The 14,993-nt window shown below is 65.1% G+C and overlaps 2 protein-coding genes across 6 annotated transcripts in view; one reads left to right on the top strand and one right to left on the bottom strand.

Moving 5' to 3' along the window:
* The window catches only part of LOC105486298 (strawberry notch homolog 2), a 68,977-nt gene extending 58,453 nt beyond the window's left edge, over positions 1–10,524 (top strand). For all 3 annotated transcript variants that reach the window (XM_071086905.1, XM_011749121.2, XM_011749138.3), the window contains 18 exons: positions 410–586; positions 1,053–1,150; positions 1,899–1,981; positions 4,106–4,297; positions 4,783–4,952; positions 5,548–5,679; positions 5,961–6,096; positions 6,196–6,308; positions 6,431–6,502; positions 6,805–6,913; positions 7,308–7,382; positions 7,512–7,655; positions 8,401–8,495; positions 8,575–8,667; positions 8,749–8,880; positions 8,961–9,037; positions 9,201–9,391; positions 9,466–10,524. In XM_071086905.1, the coding sequence (XP_070943006.1) occupies positions 410–586; positions 1,053–1,150; positions 1,899–1,981; positions 4,106–4,297; positions 4,783–4,952; positions 5,548–5,679; positions 5,961–6,096; positions 6,196–6,308; positions 6,431–6,502; positions 6,805–6,913; positions 7,308–7,382; positions 7,512–7,655; positions 8,401–8,495; positions 8,575–8,667; positions 8,749–8,880; positions 8,961–9,037; positions 9,201–9,391; positions 9,466–9,941 (2,565 nt within the window). In that variant the 3' untranslated portion in view covers positions 9,942–10,524. The remainder of the gene's footprint in view (positions 1–409; positions 587–1,052; positions 1,151–1,898; positions 1,982–4,105; positions 4,298–4,782; positions 4,953–5,547; positions 5,680–5,960; positions 6,097–6,195; positions 6,309–6,430; positions 6,503–6,804; positions 6,914–7,307; positions 7,383–7,511; positions 7,656–8,400; positions 8,496–8,574; positions 8,668–8,748; positions 8,881–8,960; positions 9,038–9,200; positions 9,392–9,465) is intronic.
* An 854-nt stretch (positions 10,525–11,378) lies between these two features.
* LOC105486305 (glutathione peroxidase 4) lies at positions 11,379–14,384 on the bottom strand. Of its 3 annotated transcripts, none has more exons than XM_024794189.2 (7): positions 14,130–14,384; positions 12,897–12,991; positions 12,665–12,809; positions 12,348–12,499; positions 11,906–11,930; positions 11,701–11,760; positions 11,379–11,622 (listed from the first exon to the last, which is right to left on the bottom strand). In XM_024794189.2, the coding sequence occupies exons 1-7, from the start codon at positions 14,211–14,213 to the stop codon at positions 11,590–11,592; spliced, it is 594 nt and encodes a 197-aa protein (XP_024649957.1). In that variant the 5' UTR covers positions 14,214–14,384; the 3' UTR covers positions 11,379–11,589. The 3 variants fall into 3 exon arrangements, with proteins under 3 accessions (XP_024649957.1, XP_070943007.1, XP_011747446.2); XM_071086906.1 differs by lacking the exon at positions 14,130–14,384 and adding an exon at positions 13,665–13,898; XM_011749144.3 differs by lacking the exon at positions 14,130–14,384 and adding an exon at positions 13,248–13,471.
* Positions 14,385–14,993: the final 609 nt, after the last annotated feature.

The raw sequence follows: 14,993 nt of genomic DNA, 5'->3' as shown, positions 1-14,993 counted from the left end.
CAAGCTCCGCCTCCCGGGTTCACGCCATTCTCCTGCCTCAGCCTCCCGAGTAGCTGGGACTACAGGCGCCCACCACAGGCCCGGCTAGTTTTTTTTTGTATTTTTAGTAGAGACGGGGTTTCACCGTGTTAGCCAGGATGGTCTCGATCTCCTGACCCCGTGATCTGCCCATCTCGGCCTCCCAAAGTGCTGGGATTACAGGCGTGAGCCACCGCGCCCGGCCGGTGTTTTGGTTTTTCAGGTTTTTACCGTATAGGTAGAGGCAGTGCCTCTTACAGTGTGCACCCCCAGCACCCCCATCCTGCCCTAAACTCCACCAGGCGTGGGGATGCTTTGCCCAGGGCTGGCGGCAGGTGGGCCGGGAGCCAGGAGCCAGAGCTCAGGGGCGCCGTGTCATGTGTCATTGCAGTGGGCTGAGGCCCTGAACGTGTTCCAGCAGGCGGCCGACTGGATCGGCCTGGAGTCACGCAAGTCCCTGTGGGGCCAGTTCTGGTCGGCGCACCAGCGCTTCTTCAAGTATCTGTGCATCGCCGCCAAGGTGCGCCGGCTGGTGGAGCTGGCCCGAGAGGAGCTGGCGCGAGACAAGGTGAGCGGCTGCGGCCTTCGACCTTCGAGGGCTGAGGGCGGCCAGGCCTGCAGGGGTGGGGGCTGCTCTTCTGCCTGGTCCTTCCTGGCGCCCCCCCAGACGTGGATGGGGGCTGCACCCTGGTGGGCGAGAGACGCTCGGATGTCCGTCCTCCAATCTGAGCCAGCGAGGGTGTCGGAACACCGGAGTGCAGACAGTGACCACACGGTGGGCAGCGCACCATCCCGAGACAGGAAGCCGGCAGACCCCCACCCAGCAGTGTGTGTTGTGGTGGGCCAGGGCCCCTCCTGGGGAGGCGAGCACAGGGGCAGAGTGAGGGACGTGGCTGTCACCTGAGGCCTGGCTGATTCCTCTGCTGTCCCACAGTGTGTGGTCATAGCAGGGCTGGTGGCTCACGGTCCTCTGCCGTCCCACAGTGCGTGGTCATAGCAGGGCTGGTGGCTCATAGTCCTCTGCTGTCCTACAGTGTGTGGTCATCGGGCTGCAGTCCACAGGCGAGGCACGCACGCGGGAGGTGCTGGGGGAGAACGACGGGCACCTCGACTGCTTTGTCTCGGCCGCTGAGTAAGTGTCACGGTGGGAACGGGACTGCGGGATTCCTGCGCTCGTGGCCACCCCTCTTTGTGGCCACCTGCTGCCTGACCCTGCCCCTCGGCCCCAGCAGCAGGAGGTGCTGGGGTGGGCTTTGCTGGGACCCCAGCCTTGGCTGCAGAGACCTTCAGCTCTGCTCCAGGTCTAAAGCAGAGGCGTGGAGGTGGATCCCAGGTGTGGTGGGCCTGGAAGGTTTGGGACGTGGTCTCCAGGGGTCTTAGAAGGAGGCTTCCTGCACCCATGCCGTTTTAACAAGGGTGCTGTGGATTTTAGGGGCTGGCCCTCCCAGCTCCCTGAAGCCCCAGCCTCTCCTCTGGGGGTTGAGAACGCCCCGGGAGGGTCACGGCAGCCCCCCTAGATCCCCCCATTGCCTGGGGGTCAGAGCTCCCCAATGCCTGGTATCCCTTGGCCGGGAGCCCCTAGCTACCCCCTCACCCTACCCCTTACCCCCGTCCTGGGAGCCGTCATCATATCCGGCCACATTCCTCAGAGCGGGGGAAGCCTGGTGGGCTGAGGTGGCCCTGTGACACCAGCAGGCCAAAGGAGAGCTCACAGGCAGCCCCCAGCCCTCCCCAGCCCACTCCCCACGGGAGACCCTCTGCCCAGGACCGGCCCTCTCCGGGACCCCCACAGGGACCCAGGGGGGTGTCCAGCTTCCAGAGAGCAACCCCACCTGGCCTCCGCTCCTTGTGTGAGAATAAACTCCGCGTCTCACTTTCAGAGGCGTGTTCCTGTCGCTAATTCAGAAGCACTTTCCATCCACCAAGAGAAAGCGGGACAGAGGAGCGGGCAGCAAGCGGAAACGTAAGCCCCGTGCGCCAAAGCCCCACCCACTCCTGACCCTCCGCTTTCTCCCTCCTCCGTAATCAGCCCTGGGACGGCAGGTGGCAAGGCTCAGAGAGGCCATGTAGCTCACCCAAGGCCACACAACCATACCTGAGGGGCTGAGCCGGCACCACCCGGGGCTGCAGAGGTCCAGCCCCACTGCTTGCTCCCACCCACTCCCACCTTCCATTTTCAGGGTCTCCATGGCCCCTTTGGAGCCCATTGATAAACCCCAGGCTGCTGTCACAGGGAAGCCTAGAGCTCCCTGTCGAGGTCTGGTGTGTGGCCTCCCCAGGCACCCCACGTATCCACCACACTAGCCACGTCTGAAAGGACCTCGGATGTGGGTTTATTTTTTTTTTTATTTTTATTTTTTTTTGAGATGGAGTCTCGCTCTGTCGCCCAGGCTGGAGTGCAGTGGCCGGATCTCAGCTCACTGCAAGCTCCGCCTCCCGGGTTCACGCCGTTCTCCTGCCTCAGCCTCCCGAGTAGCTGGGACTACAGGCGCCCACAACCGCGCCCGGCTAATTTTTTGTATTTTTTTTTAGTAGAGACGGGGTTTCACCGTGGTCTCGATCTCCTGACCTTGTGATCCGCCCGCCTCAGCCTCCCAAAGTGCTGGGATTACAGGCGTGAGCCACCGCGCCCGGCTGATGTGGGTTTAATACGGTCCTCTTTGCCAGGCACAATGGCTCATGCCTGTAATCCCAGCACTTTGGGAGGCCGAGGTAGGTGGATCACCTGAGGTCAGGAGTTTAAGACCAGCCTGGCCAACATGGTGAGACCCTGTCTCTACTAAAAATACAAAAATTAGCCGGGTGTGGTGGCGCACGCCTGTAATCCCAGCTACTTGGGAGGCTGAGGCAGGGGAATCACTTGAACCTGGGAGGTGGAGGTTGCAGTGAGCCCAGATCACGCCAATGTACTCCAACTTGGGTGACAGAGAAAGACTCTGTCTCAAAAAAATTAATAAAAATAAAATATTGGCCAGGAACAGTGGGTCACTCCTGTTGTAATCTCAGCAGGAGGCTGAGGCGGGCACATCACCTGAGGCCAGGATTTTGAGACCAGCCTGGCCAACATGGTGAAACTCCATCTCTACTAAAAATAGAAAAATTAGGCCGGGCGCGGTGGCTCAAGCCTGTAATCCCAGCACTTTGGGAGGCCGAGACGGGCGGATCACGAGGTCAGGAGATCGAAACCATCCTGGCTAACACGGTGAAACCCCGTCTCTATTAAGAAATACAAAAAACTAGCCGGGCGAGGTGGCGGGCGCCTGTAGTCCCAGCTACTCGGGAGGCTGAGGCCGGAGAATGGCGTGAACCCGGGAGGCGGAGCTTGCAGTGAGCTGAGATCCGGCCACTGCACTCCAGCCTGGGTGACAGAGCGAGACTCCGTCTCAAAAAAAAAAAAAAAAAAAAAAAAAAAAAAAAAAAAAGAAAAATTAGCCAGGTATGGTGGTGCATGCTTATAATCCCAGCTATTCAGGAGACTGAGGCAGGAAAATTGCTTGAACCCGGCAGGTGGAGGTTGCAGTGAGCTGAGATTGCATCACTGCACTCCAGCCTGGGCAACAGAGTGAAACTCCATCTCAAAAATAAATAAGCCGGCGCGGTGGCTCACACCTATAATCCCAGCACTTTGGGAGGCTGAGGCAGGCAGATCATGAGGTCAGGAGATTGACACCAGCCTGGCCAACATGGTGAAACCCCGTCTCTACTAAAATACAAAAAATTAGCCGGGCGTGGTGGTGCGCACCTGTAATCCCAGCTACCCGGGAGGCTGAGGCAGGAGAATCGCTTGAACGCGGGAGGCAGAGTGCAGTGAGATGCCACTGCACTCCACCCTGGCGACAGAGTGAGACTCTGTCTCAGAATAAAGCAAAATATTGCCCCCTTACACCACGCCCTCCTGGCCACAGGGCACAGGGTTCCTAAGAGGGCGTCCCCGGAGAACAGCTGAGCTGCCTGCCCAGAGGCAGGGGGTCTCGGATGGACCTCCCCAGCTCGGACCACTGGCCTTGCCCTGTCCTGCTGCATCTCCTCCACGTGCTCCTCCACCCTGCTGTGGTCTGGTCCTCGGTGACCCTGTCCTTCCCTGCAGGGCGACCTCGGGGACGCGGGGCCAAAGCCCCCCGGCTGGCGTGCGAGGCGGCGGGCATCATCCGCATCAGCGATGACAGCAGCACAGAATCAGACCCCGGCCTGGACAGCGACTTCAACTCCTCCCCCGAGTCCCTGATGGACGACGACGTGGTCATCGTTGATGCCATCGGGCTCCCCAGTGATGACAGGGGTGAGGGCTCGCCCGACTGGCCAACCACCTGTGGGTCAGGATTCCAGTGCGAGGCTCCCCCGGCCTCCTGGCGGTCACCACCTACCCCAGGTTGTAGCCCTCAGTCCAGCCCACCTGAGCCCAGCTGCTGCTATGGTGCCCACTTTACAGTTGGGGGAAACTGAGGCCCAGAGAAGGGAGGTCAGGGGTTACACCGCTGGTCAGAGGCAGAGCTGGGGCTCGGGGCTGGGCAGTCTCCACGCCTGTGGAGGCAGTGAGGTCGCAGCGTTTGGTCCCCCAATAAGGAGGCTTAGTTTTGCCTTAGCTGGTCTCAGGGAGACAAGCGCAGAAAAGCAGTCCTGGGCCACCGTGCTGGGCTTCCTTGCCACCCTGCCATCCCTCAGGGCTGCCCCAGGCCCCTTGTCCTTGCTCTGCAGGGGCCAGCCTTGAGTTAGGTGGGCCCTAGAAGGCAGCTGACATGTCCTGACCCTGCACATCCTCCCTAGGACCCGTGTGCCTCCCTCAGAGAGACCCGCATGGCCCCGGGGTCCTGGAGCGGGTGGAGCGACTGAAGCAGGATCTGCTGGATAAAGTGCGGCGGCTGGGCCGGGAGCTGCCAGTCAACACCCTGGACGAGCTCATCGACCAGCTTGGCGGCCCCCAGCGGGTGGCGGAGGTGGGTGGGACAGCAGCTGGAGTAGGTGGTGGGTGGGGCGTGGGCAGTGGGCGGGGCTTCACCCGGGCTCTGCATGGCTCTGGTGGCCCCTGCTGGTCACTCCGCGTCACCGCAGCCCTGCGAGGAGGGGGCCTTCCGGGAGCCTGGGGGGCGGGAGGTGGGGGCAGTAGCGACCTGTCCAACTTGGCCAGGGAGGCCACGACCTCCTGTGGAGGGTTTCCTCCCCCATCTCTCTAAGCCCCAGATCCCCCAGCCTGGCCTGCGCTGGCCTCTGCTTAGACCACTGCCTGAACGTACCCCTGGGGTGCCCGGGGCCAGGACTCAAGCCCCTGGGCCTGGCTCTGCGGCCTCCTCCCTGCCCAGCTTCACTTTTTCACTCCGTGGCGCTGGCTGGCTGATAATACCAGGCCTTGGACGGGCACACATCGCCTGGGTCCAGCAGTCCCCCTCTCCCTCTCCCAGGGCCCCCTCCCCACCGCATCCACAGCTGGGAGCCCACGACCACTGTGGGACATAGGGAAGCTGAGACACGGGTGGCCAGACTCCTGCGAGGCCACAACACTGACGGCCGGTTTTGTCCCTGTCCCGGCCGCAGATGACCGGCAGGAAAGGCCGTGTGGTGTCCAGGCCCGACGGGACGGTGGCCTTCGAGTCGCGGGCAGAGCAGGGTCTGTCCATCGACCACGTGAACCTCAGGGAGAAGCAGCGATTCATGAGCGGCGAGAAGGTGTGGGGCCGCAGTGCACTGGGCGCGGCCCGCGGGACCCAGGAGGCACAGAGGGGCCCAAGGGTCCCTGGGGACTGCGGACCCGCGCACTTCTGCGAGTGTGTGTGTGCCAGGTGCGGGCGCGAGTGGCCGTGTGACGGGTGGTGTCCGCGCCGCGCAGGCCTCTCGCTGCCCCTGGACGTCCTGGTGACCTGGAGCGGGGGCCGAGAGGGTGAGGAGGCGGCGGCAGCGTTGGGGCGGGCCTTGCACCAACCGCGTCCCGGTCCCTTCCGTCCCCCCAGCTCGTGGCCATCATCTCGGAGGCCTCCAGCTCGGGTGTCTCCCTCCAAGCTGACCGCCGCGTCCAGAACCAGAGGCGCCGTGTGCACATGACCTTGGAGCTGCCCTGGAGCGCCGACCGCGCCATCCAGCAGTTTGGTGAGTCCGGCCCCGCCCCCAGCGCTACCTGGCCCCGCCCCCAACGTGTCTCGGCCCCGCCCCCACCTGGCCGGACCCTGAGAGCCGCTTTGTCCCCAGGCCGCACCCACCGGTCCAACCAGGTCTCTGCGCCAGAGTACGTCTTCCTCATCTCGGAGCTGGCCGGGGAGCGCCGGTTCGCCTCCATTGTGGCCAAGCGCCTGGAGAGTCTGGTGAGCAGGTGGGGGCCGGGTTGAGAACCAGGGACAGGCCCAGGAAGGCTTTGCAAAGCTTTGTGGGGGGCCAGAGGCCAGACCCCAGGTGACCAACCGATGACCTTCCCCACCCCTTGCAGGGGGCCCTGACCCATGGAGACCGCCGCGCCACGGAGTCCCGTGACCTCAGCAAGTACAACTTTGAGAACAAGGTACTGCAGGGAAGGCGGGGCTGGGGGAGGCAGGGTCAGGGGTCTAGGGAGGGCCGGATCTAAGAGCCTGGGGGAGGGAGTAGATGGGGGCTGGGGGAGGCGGGGCCCAGGGGTCTGGGGGAGGCCCTAGTCTAGGACTCTGGGGGAGGAGGTGGCTGAGAGCTGAGGGAGGTGGGGTCTAGGAGTCTAGGGGAGGGTAGGGGCCAGGGGCCTAAGGAAGGGTGGGGTTCTAGAGAGGCAGGGGTCCAGGGGAGGCCGGCTTCCTCCCGGGGCCTCCTTCCCCACTCACCCTCTCCCCCTAGTATGGCACCCGGGCCCTGCACTGTGTCCTTACCACCATCCTGAGCCAGACTGAGAACAAAGTGCCTGTGCCCCAGGGATATCCTGGAGGGGTCTCCACCTTCTTCCGGGGTAAGCTGGGCCTGTGGGGGTCTTCCTGGGGGGGCAGGGGCTCCAGAGCAGCTGGGGCAGCAGACTTTATAGGCCGGTTGTGTGTTGAGAGATCTCTCCCCACACGCACAGAGGGGGCTGTGAAGGCAAAGGGAGCCAAGGCGGCCCCCAGCAGCCACCCGGTGGGTTTCCGGGGCAGCTGAGGGGCCGGGGATTTGAATTTATTCCCCAAGAACGTGCTGTTCTCACTCCTGTCAGTCAGGCAACAGGCTCCACTCCTAGCCCTGGCCTAGCCCTAGGCCTCAGCTGCTCCCCAGGCCCCCCAGAGAGCAGCTGGTCTCTGGAAAAGGAGCTAGGGCCCTTGCGGGAGGGGCAGGGTTGGGAAGACCAGCGTGTGAGGCCCCTCTCCCCGCAGACATGAAGCAGGGCCTGCTGTCCGTGGGCATTGGCGGCCGGGAGTCCCGAAATGGCTGCCTGGACGTGGAGAAGGGTGAGTGCCCCACACCTAGGCCCAGAGACGCTCCCATCTCGTCTCATGCAACCTTGGCCCCATGTGGGGAGCAACGAGGGGAGCGGGGACTCCCAGCGCAGCCTGAGGCTTGGCTCCCTCCACTGTCAGACTGTTCCATCACCAAGTTCCTGAATCGCATCTTGGGGCTGGAGGTGTACAAGCAGAACGCGCTGTTCCAGTACTTCTCAGACACCTTCGACCACCTCATCGAGATGGACAAGCGGGAGGGCAAATATGACATGGGCATCCTGGGTGAGCATGGGCACCGGGGGACTTGGGTGGGTGTGGGCGAGGGGCTCGTGGGAACAGTGGGCATCCCAGGTAGGCACGGACCTTGTGGGAACACTGGGCATTGTGGGTGAGCATGGGGAGGGCCTAGGTGGGTAAGGGGCTGATAGGAGCACTGTGCATTCTGGGTGAGCGAGGGTGCTGGGTGGGCCTGGGCAGGCGTGGGCACGGGGCTTGTGGGATCCCCGTGCAGCTCTGTGGACGGTGCTCAGGCTGGTGCACACTGCCCACCGTGCTCATCCCCAGGCTCCACGGGGCGCCTGCTACATCATTGTGAACCATAGGCCAGCGAGCCTGTGCTTTCAGCCTCATAGGGCCAGGCCTGTCCATCAGGACCACTTCCCTGTGTCCAGACGAAGGTTGGGGCAGGACCACAGATACTTCACTCATGAGCAGTGCCACAGCCCACCAGGCTCCCACGAGCCCCACAGCCTGCTCGGGGTCACCCAGCACCTGAGCAGCCCCTAGGCTCCCACAGTCCCCCCACAGCCTGCTTGGGGTTACCTTGACCTGAGCGGTTGCCAGGCTGGGGCCCATTTGTACCATCCCTACGCTGGGCCAGGTCAGGCCAGGCTCCAGGACACCCTCCCCTGTGCTCTCCGGGGGTCGTCTCTCGTCTCTAGGGTGCACCTGGGCTACTGGACTGACCCTGGCCCCAGCCGGCAGTCCCAGGCCCGGACACCACTCACCCTCCACCCACCCCTCCTAGACCTTGCTCCCGGCATCGAGGAGATCTACGAGGAGAGCCAGCAGGTGTTCCTGGCTCCTGGGCACCCGCAGGACGGGCAGGTGGTCTTCTACAAGGTCAGCAGGAAGCCCCCCAGCCCCTCACACACTGCCCACCCTGCCCCCACCACACTCACACCCCCCCTTGTCGTGGCAGATCAGCGTGGACCGCGGCCTGAAGTGGGAGGACGCCGTTGCCAAGTCACTGGAGCTGACGGGCCCCTATGACGGCTTCTACCTCTCCTACAAGGTGGGGTCGGGCGGGGTCACCCCCCCAGAGGAGGGCCCACGGGGTGGGACCTGAGCGCGGCCTCAACACCCTCCTCCGCAGGTCCGCGGTAACAAGCCCAGCTGCCTGCTGGCGGAGCAGAACCGCGGCCAGCTCTTCACGGTGTACAAGCCCAATATCGGCCGGCAGAGTCAGCTGGAGGCCCTGGACAGCCTCCGCCGCAGGTTCCACCGGGTAGGCGGCCGCGGGGTGCAGCTTTCCCTCGGGCTGCCGGCCCTGGCCCCGCCGAGGCTCATGCGGTCTTGTGTCCCCAGGTCACCGCGGAGGAGGCCAAGGAGCCCTGGGAGAGTGGCTACACCTTGTCGCTGACGCACTGCAGCCACAGCGCCTGGTGAGGGCGGGCCGGGGACCGGGGAAAACCCGCAGATGGCGGTGACCCAGGCAGGGATCGGGAGCTCCCGAGACTCTGAGGGGAGGCCGGAAACCTCAGGGCACCTGGGGAGCCTGCGGGCCCCTGGGACCCGCCTGAGCCGAGCTACCCATCCCGTCCGCAGGAACCGGCACTGCCGGCTGGCGCAGGAGGGTAAGGACTGCCTGCAGGGGCTGCGGCTGCGGCACCACTACATGCTGTGCGGCGCGCTGCTGCGCGTGTGGGGCCGCATCGCCGCCGTCATGGCCGACGTCAGCAGCAGCAGCTACCTGCAGATCGTGCGGCTGAAGACCAAGGACAGGAAGAAGCAAGTGGGTGAGTGGGCGGCCGGCGCCCCAGGAAGGCCCGAGCCCCCGGCCCCGGCCCTGACACCGCCGCTCCGCCCGCAGGCATCAAGATCCCCGAGGGCTGCGTGCGCCGCGTGCTACAGGAGCTGCGGCTGATGGATGCGGACGTGAAGCGCAGGCAGGCGCGCGCCCTGGGCTGCCCCGCCCCGCGGCCGCTGGCGCTGCCCTGCGGCCCCGGAGAGGTGCTGGACCTCACCTACAGCCCCCCGGCCGAGGCATTCCCGCCGCCCCCGCACTTCTCCTTCCCGGCGCCGCTGCCCCTGGACACCGGCCCCGGCCTGGTGCCGCTGGGCGCCCCGGACGCACAGGCCGACCCTGCGGCCCTCGCGCACCAGGGCTGTGACATCAACTTCAAGGAGGTGCTGGAGGACATGCTGCGCTCGCTGCATGCAGGGCCGCCCTCCGAGGGCGCGCTGGGGGAGGGCGCGGGGGCGGGGGGCGCGGCGGGCGGCGGTCCCGAGCGGCAGAGCGTGATCCAGTTCAGCCCACCCTTCCCCGGCACCCAGGCTCCTCTCTGACACACCTTTAAGCGAAACATGCCCCAAGTCACAGGGACCGTTTCTCCCCTAGGAGCAGCAGTGGGGACCAGGGCCAAGGTTCCCTGACCACTGCTCAGAGGAGCCCCAGGCCCCGGCCGCAGTGCCTTCCGCGCCCGACCCGGGCCCTCACCTATCAGCCCTGGCGGGGCCCACTCAGGACAGCTGGGGGCCGGGGCGAGGCAGGGCCCTCTCTGTGCCTCTCTCCTCCCAAGTAGGAAGGGGCTCCGGGTGGCTGCTCTGGGACTGGGCACCCGCAAGGGCTCAGTGGGCCCAAACCCTTAAAATCCGTGAAACTGGGTGGTCCCAAGAGCTAGAAACTCAGGAAACCCCAGGTGCTCAGGGCCCCGCGTCTCAGGGGCTCTGTGGGGCAGACCCCCGCTAATATATGCAATTCCCCCTCCCCTAGCCCTTCTCTGACCCCTAAGTTATTGCCTGCTCACCTCTCCCAGGCCCCAGGCCGCGGAGCTGGCAGGGTGGCGCCTGCGGTTTCTATGTATTTATAGCAAGTTCTGATGTACATATGTAAAGGACTTTTTTAAATATATGTGCCTTTTGCCTACTTCCCATGGAGTCTGCTCCTCAGCCTGCAGGACAGGGAGGGAAGAACAGGAGTGCGTGGGCATCCCCGGAGGCTCTTAGGTTACCAGGTCTCATTCTGTCCACCGCCCTGTGCTGGCCCCCTGTGGATGAGGAGGGACAAGGGCTGGGAGAGACAGATCCCCTCAACCCCGTGTCTGGGGCAGGTGCCATGGACTGTCCATTCCAGACCCCCAGTGGGGACAGCTGGGATCAGCCACCCTAGCAGGCTGCAGTCCCTCCAGCTATGCAGGTAGGCAGCCAAGCCGTGTCCAAACTGCCCCCCCGCACGGGCCCCTGAATGGTGGCTGGTGCTGCTATGCCAGCTCCTCCTGGCCTGTCCACCCCCAGCCCTCATGGAGGGACTCTGTGAACAGTAACCACCCAGCTACCCCCATACCCCCCAGCCAGGTGAGGCCCCAAGGGCAGGTGTGGGTGCCCAACCCATCCCCACCACCAGGGTCAAGCTGTTCCTCGGGCCTCTATACTTCTGCTTTCTGGCCAGAGGAGGCCCCAGTAGCCACCTCCTAACGGGTTAAGACCCGGGGCCGGGAAGAACAGCCACTTGAAATTATCTTCTCCAAGACTCAGCCCTACTGGGCCCTACCTGTGCATACCAGGCAGGGCTGCATGGATTAAGGCCCAGGGCTTGGTGTCCAACGGGCCCAGATCTCACTGCACCCCAGCACCCCAGCCAGCACAGCCCCCAAGCCTGGAGGAAGAGGAGGCAACACTCCACCTTCATGGCATTCCCTGGCAGCTGACAGCAGCTGGCCCTGACATGGAGGGGTGCCTGGCAAAAGGGCCCCCCCAAGCCCCTAGGCAGAAAGATCCAGCAGACCAATTTGTCTGTTTATTCCCATAAGGCAGCCAGGGGTGGGGGCGCCGAGCCAAGCCCAGCGGGCCACGGGACCTTCCTCCGGCGGGGTGCACGCTGGATTTTCGGGTCTGCCTCACCAGGAGCTGGTTTGCAAGCAGGCCGTCATGGGTGCCGGTGGAAGGCTCCGAGGGTGTGGGCAGGGGGCTCGGGCGGGGCCACACACTTGTGGAGCTAGAAATAGTGGGGCAGGTCCTTCTCTATCACCTGTCGGGGAGAAAAGCTGGGTCAGGGCAGCTAGCTCCCGAGCCGCTGCCCCAAGCAGGCTCCCTAGAGAGGACCTACCAGGGGTTCCTCCATGGGTCCGTACCGCTTCACCACGCAGCCGTTCTTGTCAATGAGGAACTGTGGAGAGACAGTGTCTGAACTGTGGGGCACCGTGGGGGTGGCCCCCTGCAAGGGGCTGAGGCTGCCCTTCCTGCCCGCTGCCCATGTGGGCCAGGGCTGTGGCCGGGGGGAGCTGGTCCCCTACCCCCCACAGCCCCCTTACCTTGGTGAAGTTCCACTTGATGGCACTGGAAAAGAAGCACATGGGTGTAAGCGTCCCCAGCAGCCCCCCACGGGCCCACTAGCCATCCTGCCTCCAGGAGGCCACATGGACATGAGTGTCCCCAGCGGCCCCCCCACGCCTCCCCAGCCATCTTACCCCAGGAGGCCACGCAGTGTGAGAGTCCCTGCAGCCCCCCACAGCCCCCTGAGCCATCCTGTCCCCAGGAGGCCACAAAGGTGTGAGCATCCCTGGCTGCTTCCACAGCCCTTCATGGACCCCAGAGCCATCCTGCCCCAAGGAGGCCACACAGTGTGAGAGTCCCAGCACCCCCACCTCAACCGCCCCCTGAGCCATTCTGCCCCCAGGGAGGTGTGCACATCCCAGCAGGCCCCCACACAGCCCCCCCAACCCCGCAGCTGTAATGTCCCCAGAGGTCACGCACTTTCCCAGGATGCCCTTGCCCTTGGGCTGGATCTTCATCCACTTCCACAGCGGGTGGGCGTCGTCCCCGTTCACGCATATCTTGCTGAACATATCGAATTTGACGTTGTAGCCCGCGGCGAACTCTTTGATCTCTTCGTTACTCCCTGGCTCCTGTGGCGGCCAAGGTGTGCTTGAGTGCCTCGGGGGCCCCTGCACACTCCGAGGCCCTCTCCAGGCCGGAGCCCACCCTGACCCCCACCCATCGGCCTCTGCAAGGCCACAGCCCACCCCCACCCACCGGCCTCTGCGGGCCCCGGGAACGCAGCAGCCGCCCACCTGCTTCCCGAACTGGTTACATGGGAAGGCCAGGATCCGCAAACCGCACTCAGCGTATCGGGCGTGCAGGTCGACGAGCTGAGTGTAGTTCACTTCGGTCTTGCCTCACTGGGAGGCCACGTTGGTGACGATGCACACGAACCCCCTGCAAGAGTCGGCGGGGGTCAAGCGCAGAAGAGCAGGGCCCCCTCCCAGGCCCCGGCCATGCGCCCCACCGCAGGCGAGCGCCCACCGGTACTTGTCCAGGTTAACCATGTGCCCGTCGATGTCTTTCGCGGAAAACTCGTGCATGGAGCGCGCACAGCGCCAGTCGTCCCGGGACGCGCACTGCAAGGCAAAGGGGGCTGAGCAGGGAGCATGGACGGGAGGCCGAGCCTGGGGCCCTGGGGCAGGAAGGGATGCGGAGCGGGTCGGTGGCGGGGACACCGGAGCCCTGGGGCCCTGAAAACCTGAACGCTCCTCCTCCTCAAACGCACACGCCTCCTTGTGCCTCTGGTCCCGTTTTACCGGAAACCCGGAGACCGAGAGAAGGTTCCAACCCCAAAAAGTGCCACAGCAGCAGGTGTGAGGGCCCCGCGCGCACCGGGTCCTGGGACTCGGGACATTCATGGATCTCCGGTCCCAAGCTGCGGGGACAGGGCTCCTTCCGCCGGCGCCGCGCCCTCCTGCGCCTGCACGCTGGGGCCTTCCGCCGTCGAGGGGCTCGCGGCCGCCGTCTGCCGCGGCTCTGGCACCGCTGCCTGCGGCGCCTGGGGGAGCCTGCGCCCGCGCGGCCCATACCCGCCCGTCTCCCGCCCCGCCTGGCTCCCCTACCCCGAGCGCCGCTGCCGGGGACAAAGGCCCGGAGGCCGAAGTCAGGACTGTGCGACTGTGACGACACCAAGCTAGGCCAAGCCGCGGGGGCGGGGCGGCGCCCGGGGGCGCGTGATCCGGGGTTTCCAGCCCTCTGCACCCACAACCGCTCGGGCGCAGCAGCCCCGCTCGGCCCGGAGACACCCACCCGTGGCCCCCAACGGCCCAGCTCCGCCCCAGCCGTCCCGGACCCCGCCCCCTGCAAGCCGGGACCCCGACCCCGGCGCGCGCGCCCGCAACGGCTTGGACGGCCGCTTCCCCGACCCCGACCCGCGCGCGTGGAACAGCCCCTTCCACTTCCCCGACCCCAGCCCGCGCGCTCGCAACGGCCTGGACAGCCCCTTCCCGGACCCCGACCCGCGCGCATTGAACAGCCCCTTCCCCTTCCCCGAACCCAGCCCGCGTGCCCGCAACGGCCTGGAGGGCCACGGAGCGCGTCGCAGTGCGGTCACCCGCGTCCGCGCCCGGCCAGGGGTGGGGAGGGGGAGCCACCCAGACGCCCCCCACCAAGGTCACGGGAGCCCGAGGGTTCCCCGCGCCGGCGAGCGGAGACGGGGATCGCGCGCCCGCCCCAACGGTAACCGGGCAGGCAACAGCCTCGGCGCCCGCTCACCATGGTACCGGCGAGGCCGGGCGCGGCCAGAGCCCCACAGAGCAGCGCCGGCTTCAGCAGGCGGCAAAGGCGGCCGAGGTTCATCGCGGCGGGGCTGGGAGCCAGCGGCTCCTCCCCTCGTCCAGCCGACCAATGGACGCGCGTCGGCTCTCCGCACCTCCCCTCCCACGGCCACGCCCTCCGGAGCGCTCACTGGTCAGCCGCGTCGGTGTTGAGCGCTCGCGCCGATGCCAGCCAATGGGAGGCCGGAAGGGGAAAAAGGCGGGGAAGGGGGGCGGGACCGGACGTGCGGACTGTTGTCGGCGACTGCGCATGCTCGCTTGCGCACAGGCGGCCGCGTCTACGCAGTCGACGCGTTGGGAGGCAGCGCACGGTACTCCGGATGGTTGACCGCAGCGCGGCGGCAGGCCAGACAACGTGAGAATACTACTTAAGACTCGTCGAGGGCGTTTCTCCAACTGGCAGAAAAGTCTCCCCAACTCGTTTACCTTTTTTTTTTAAGAGACGGGGTCTTGCTGTGTTGCCCAAGCTAAAGTGCAGTGGCACGATCAGGGCACACTGCAGCCGCGACCTCCCAGGCTCAAGCGAACCTCCCGCCTCTGCTTCCCGAACAGCTGGGACAACAGGCTCATCCCAGCTCATCACCACCATTCCTGGCTAATTATTGTAAAGACATGGGGGGTCTCACTATGTTGCCTAGGCTGGTCTCAAACTCCTGACCTCAAGTGATCCTCCAGCCTCAGCTTCCCAAACTGCTGGGATCACAGGTGTGAGCCACAGGCCCGGCCGGGATTTGCCTTTTTTTTTTTTTTTTTTTTTTTTTTGAGACAGAGTTTTGCTCTTTTGCCCAGGCTGGAGTGCAGT

The sequence above is a fragment of the Macaca nemestrina genome, chromosome 20, assembly GCF_043159975.1.
Source record: "Macaca nemestrina isolate mMacNem1 chromosome 20, mMacNem.hap1, whole genome shotgun sequence".
Taxonomy (NCBI): domain Eukaryota; kingdom Metazoa; phylum Chordata; class Mammalia; order Primates; family Cercopithecidae; genus Macaca; species Macaca nemestrina.
The sequence above is the reverse complement of the archived record's forward strand: the minus strand, read 5'-3'. Positions and strand labels throughout refer to the sequence as shown.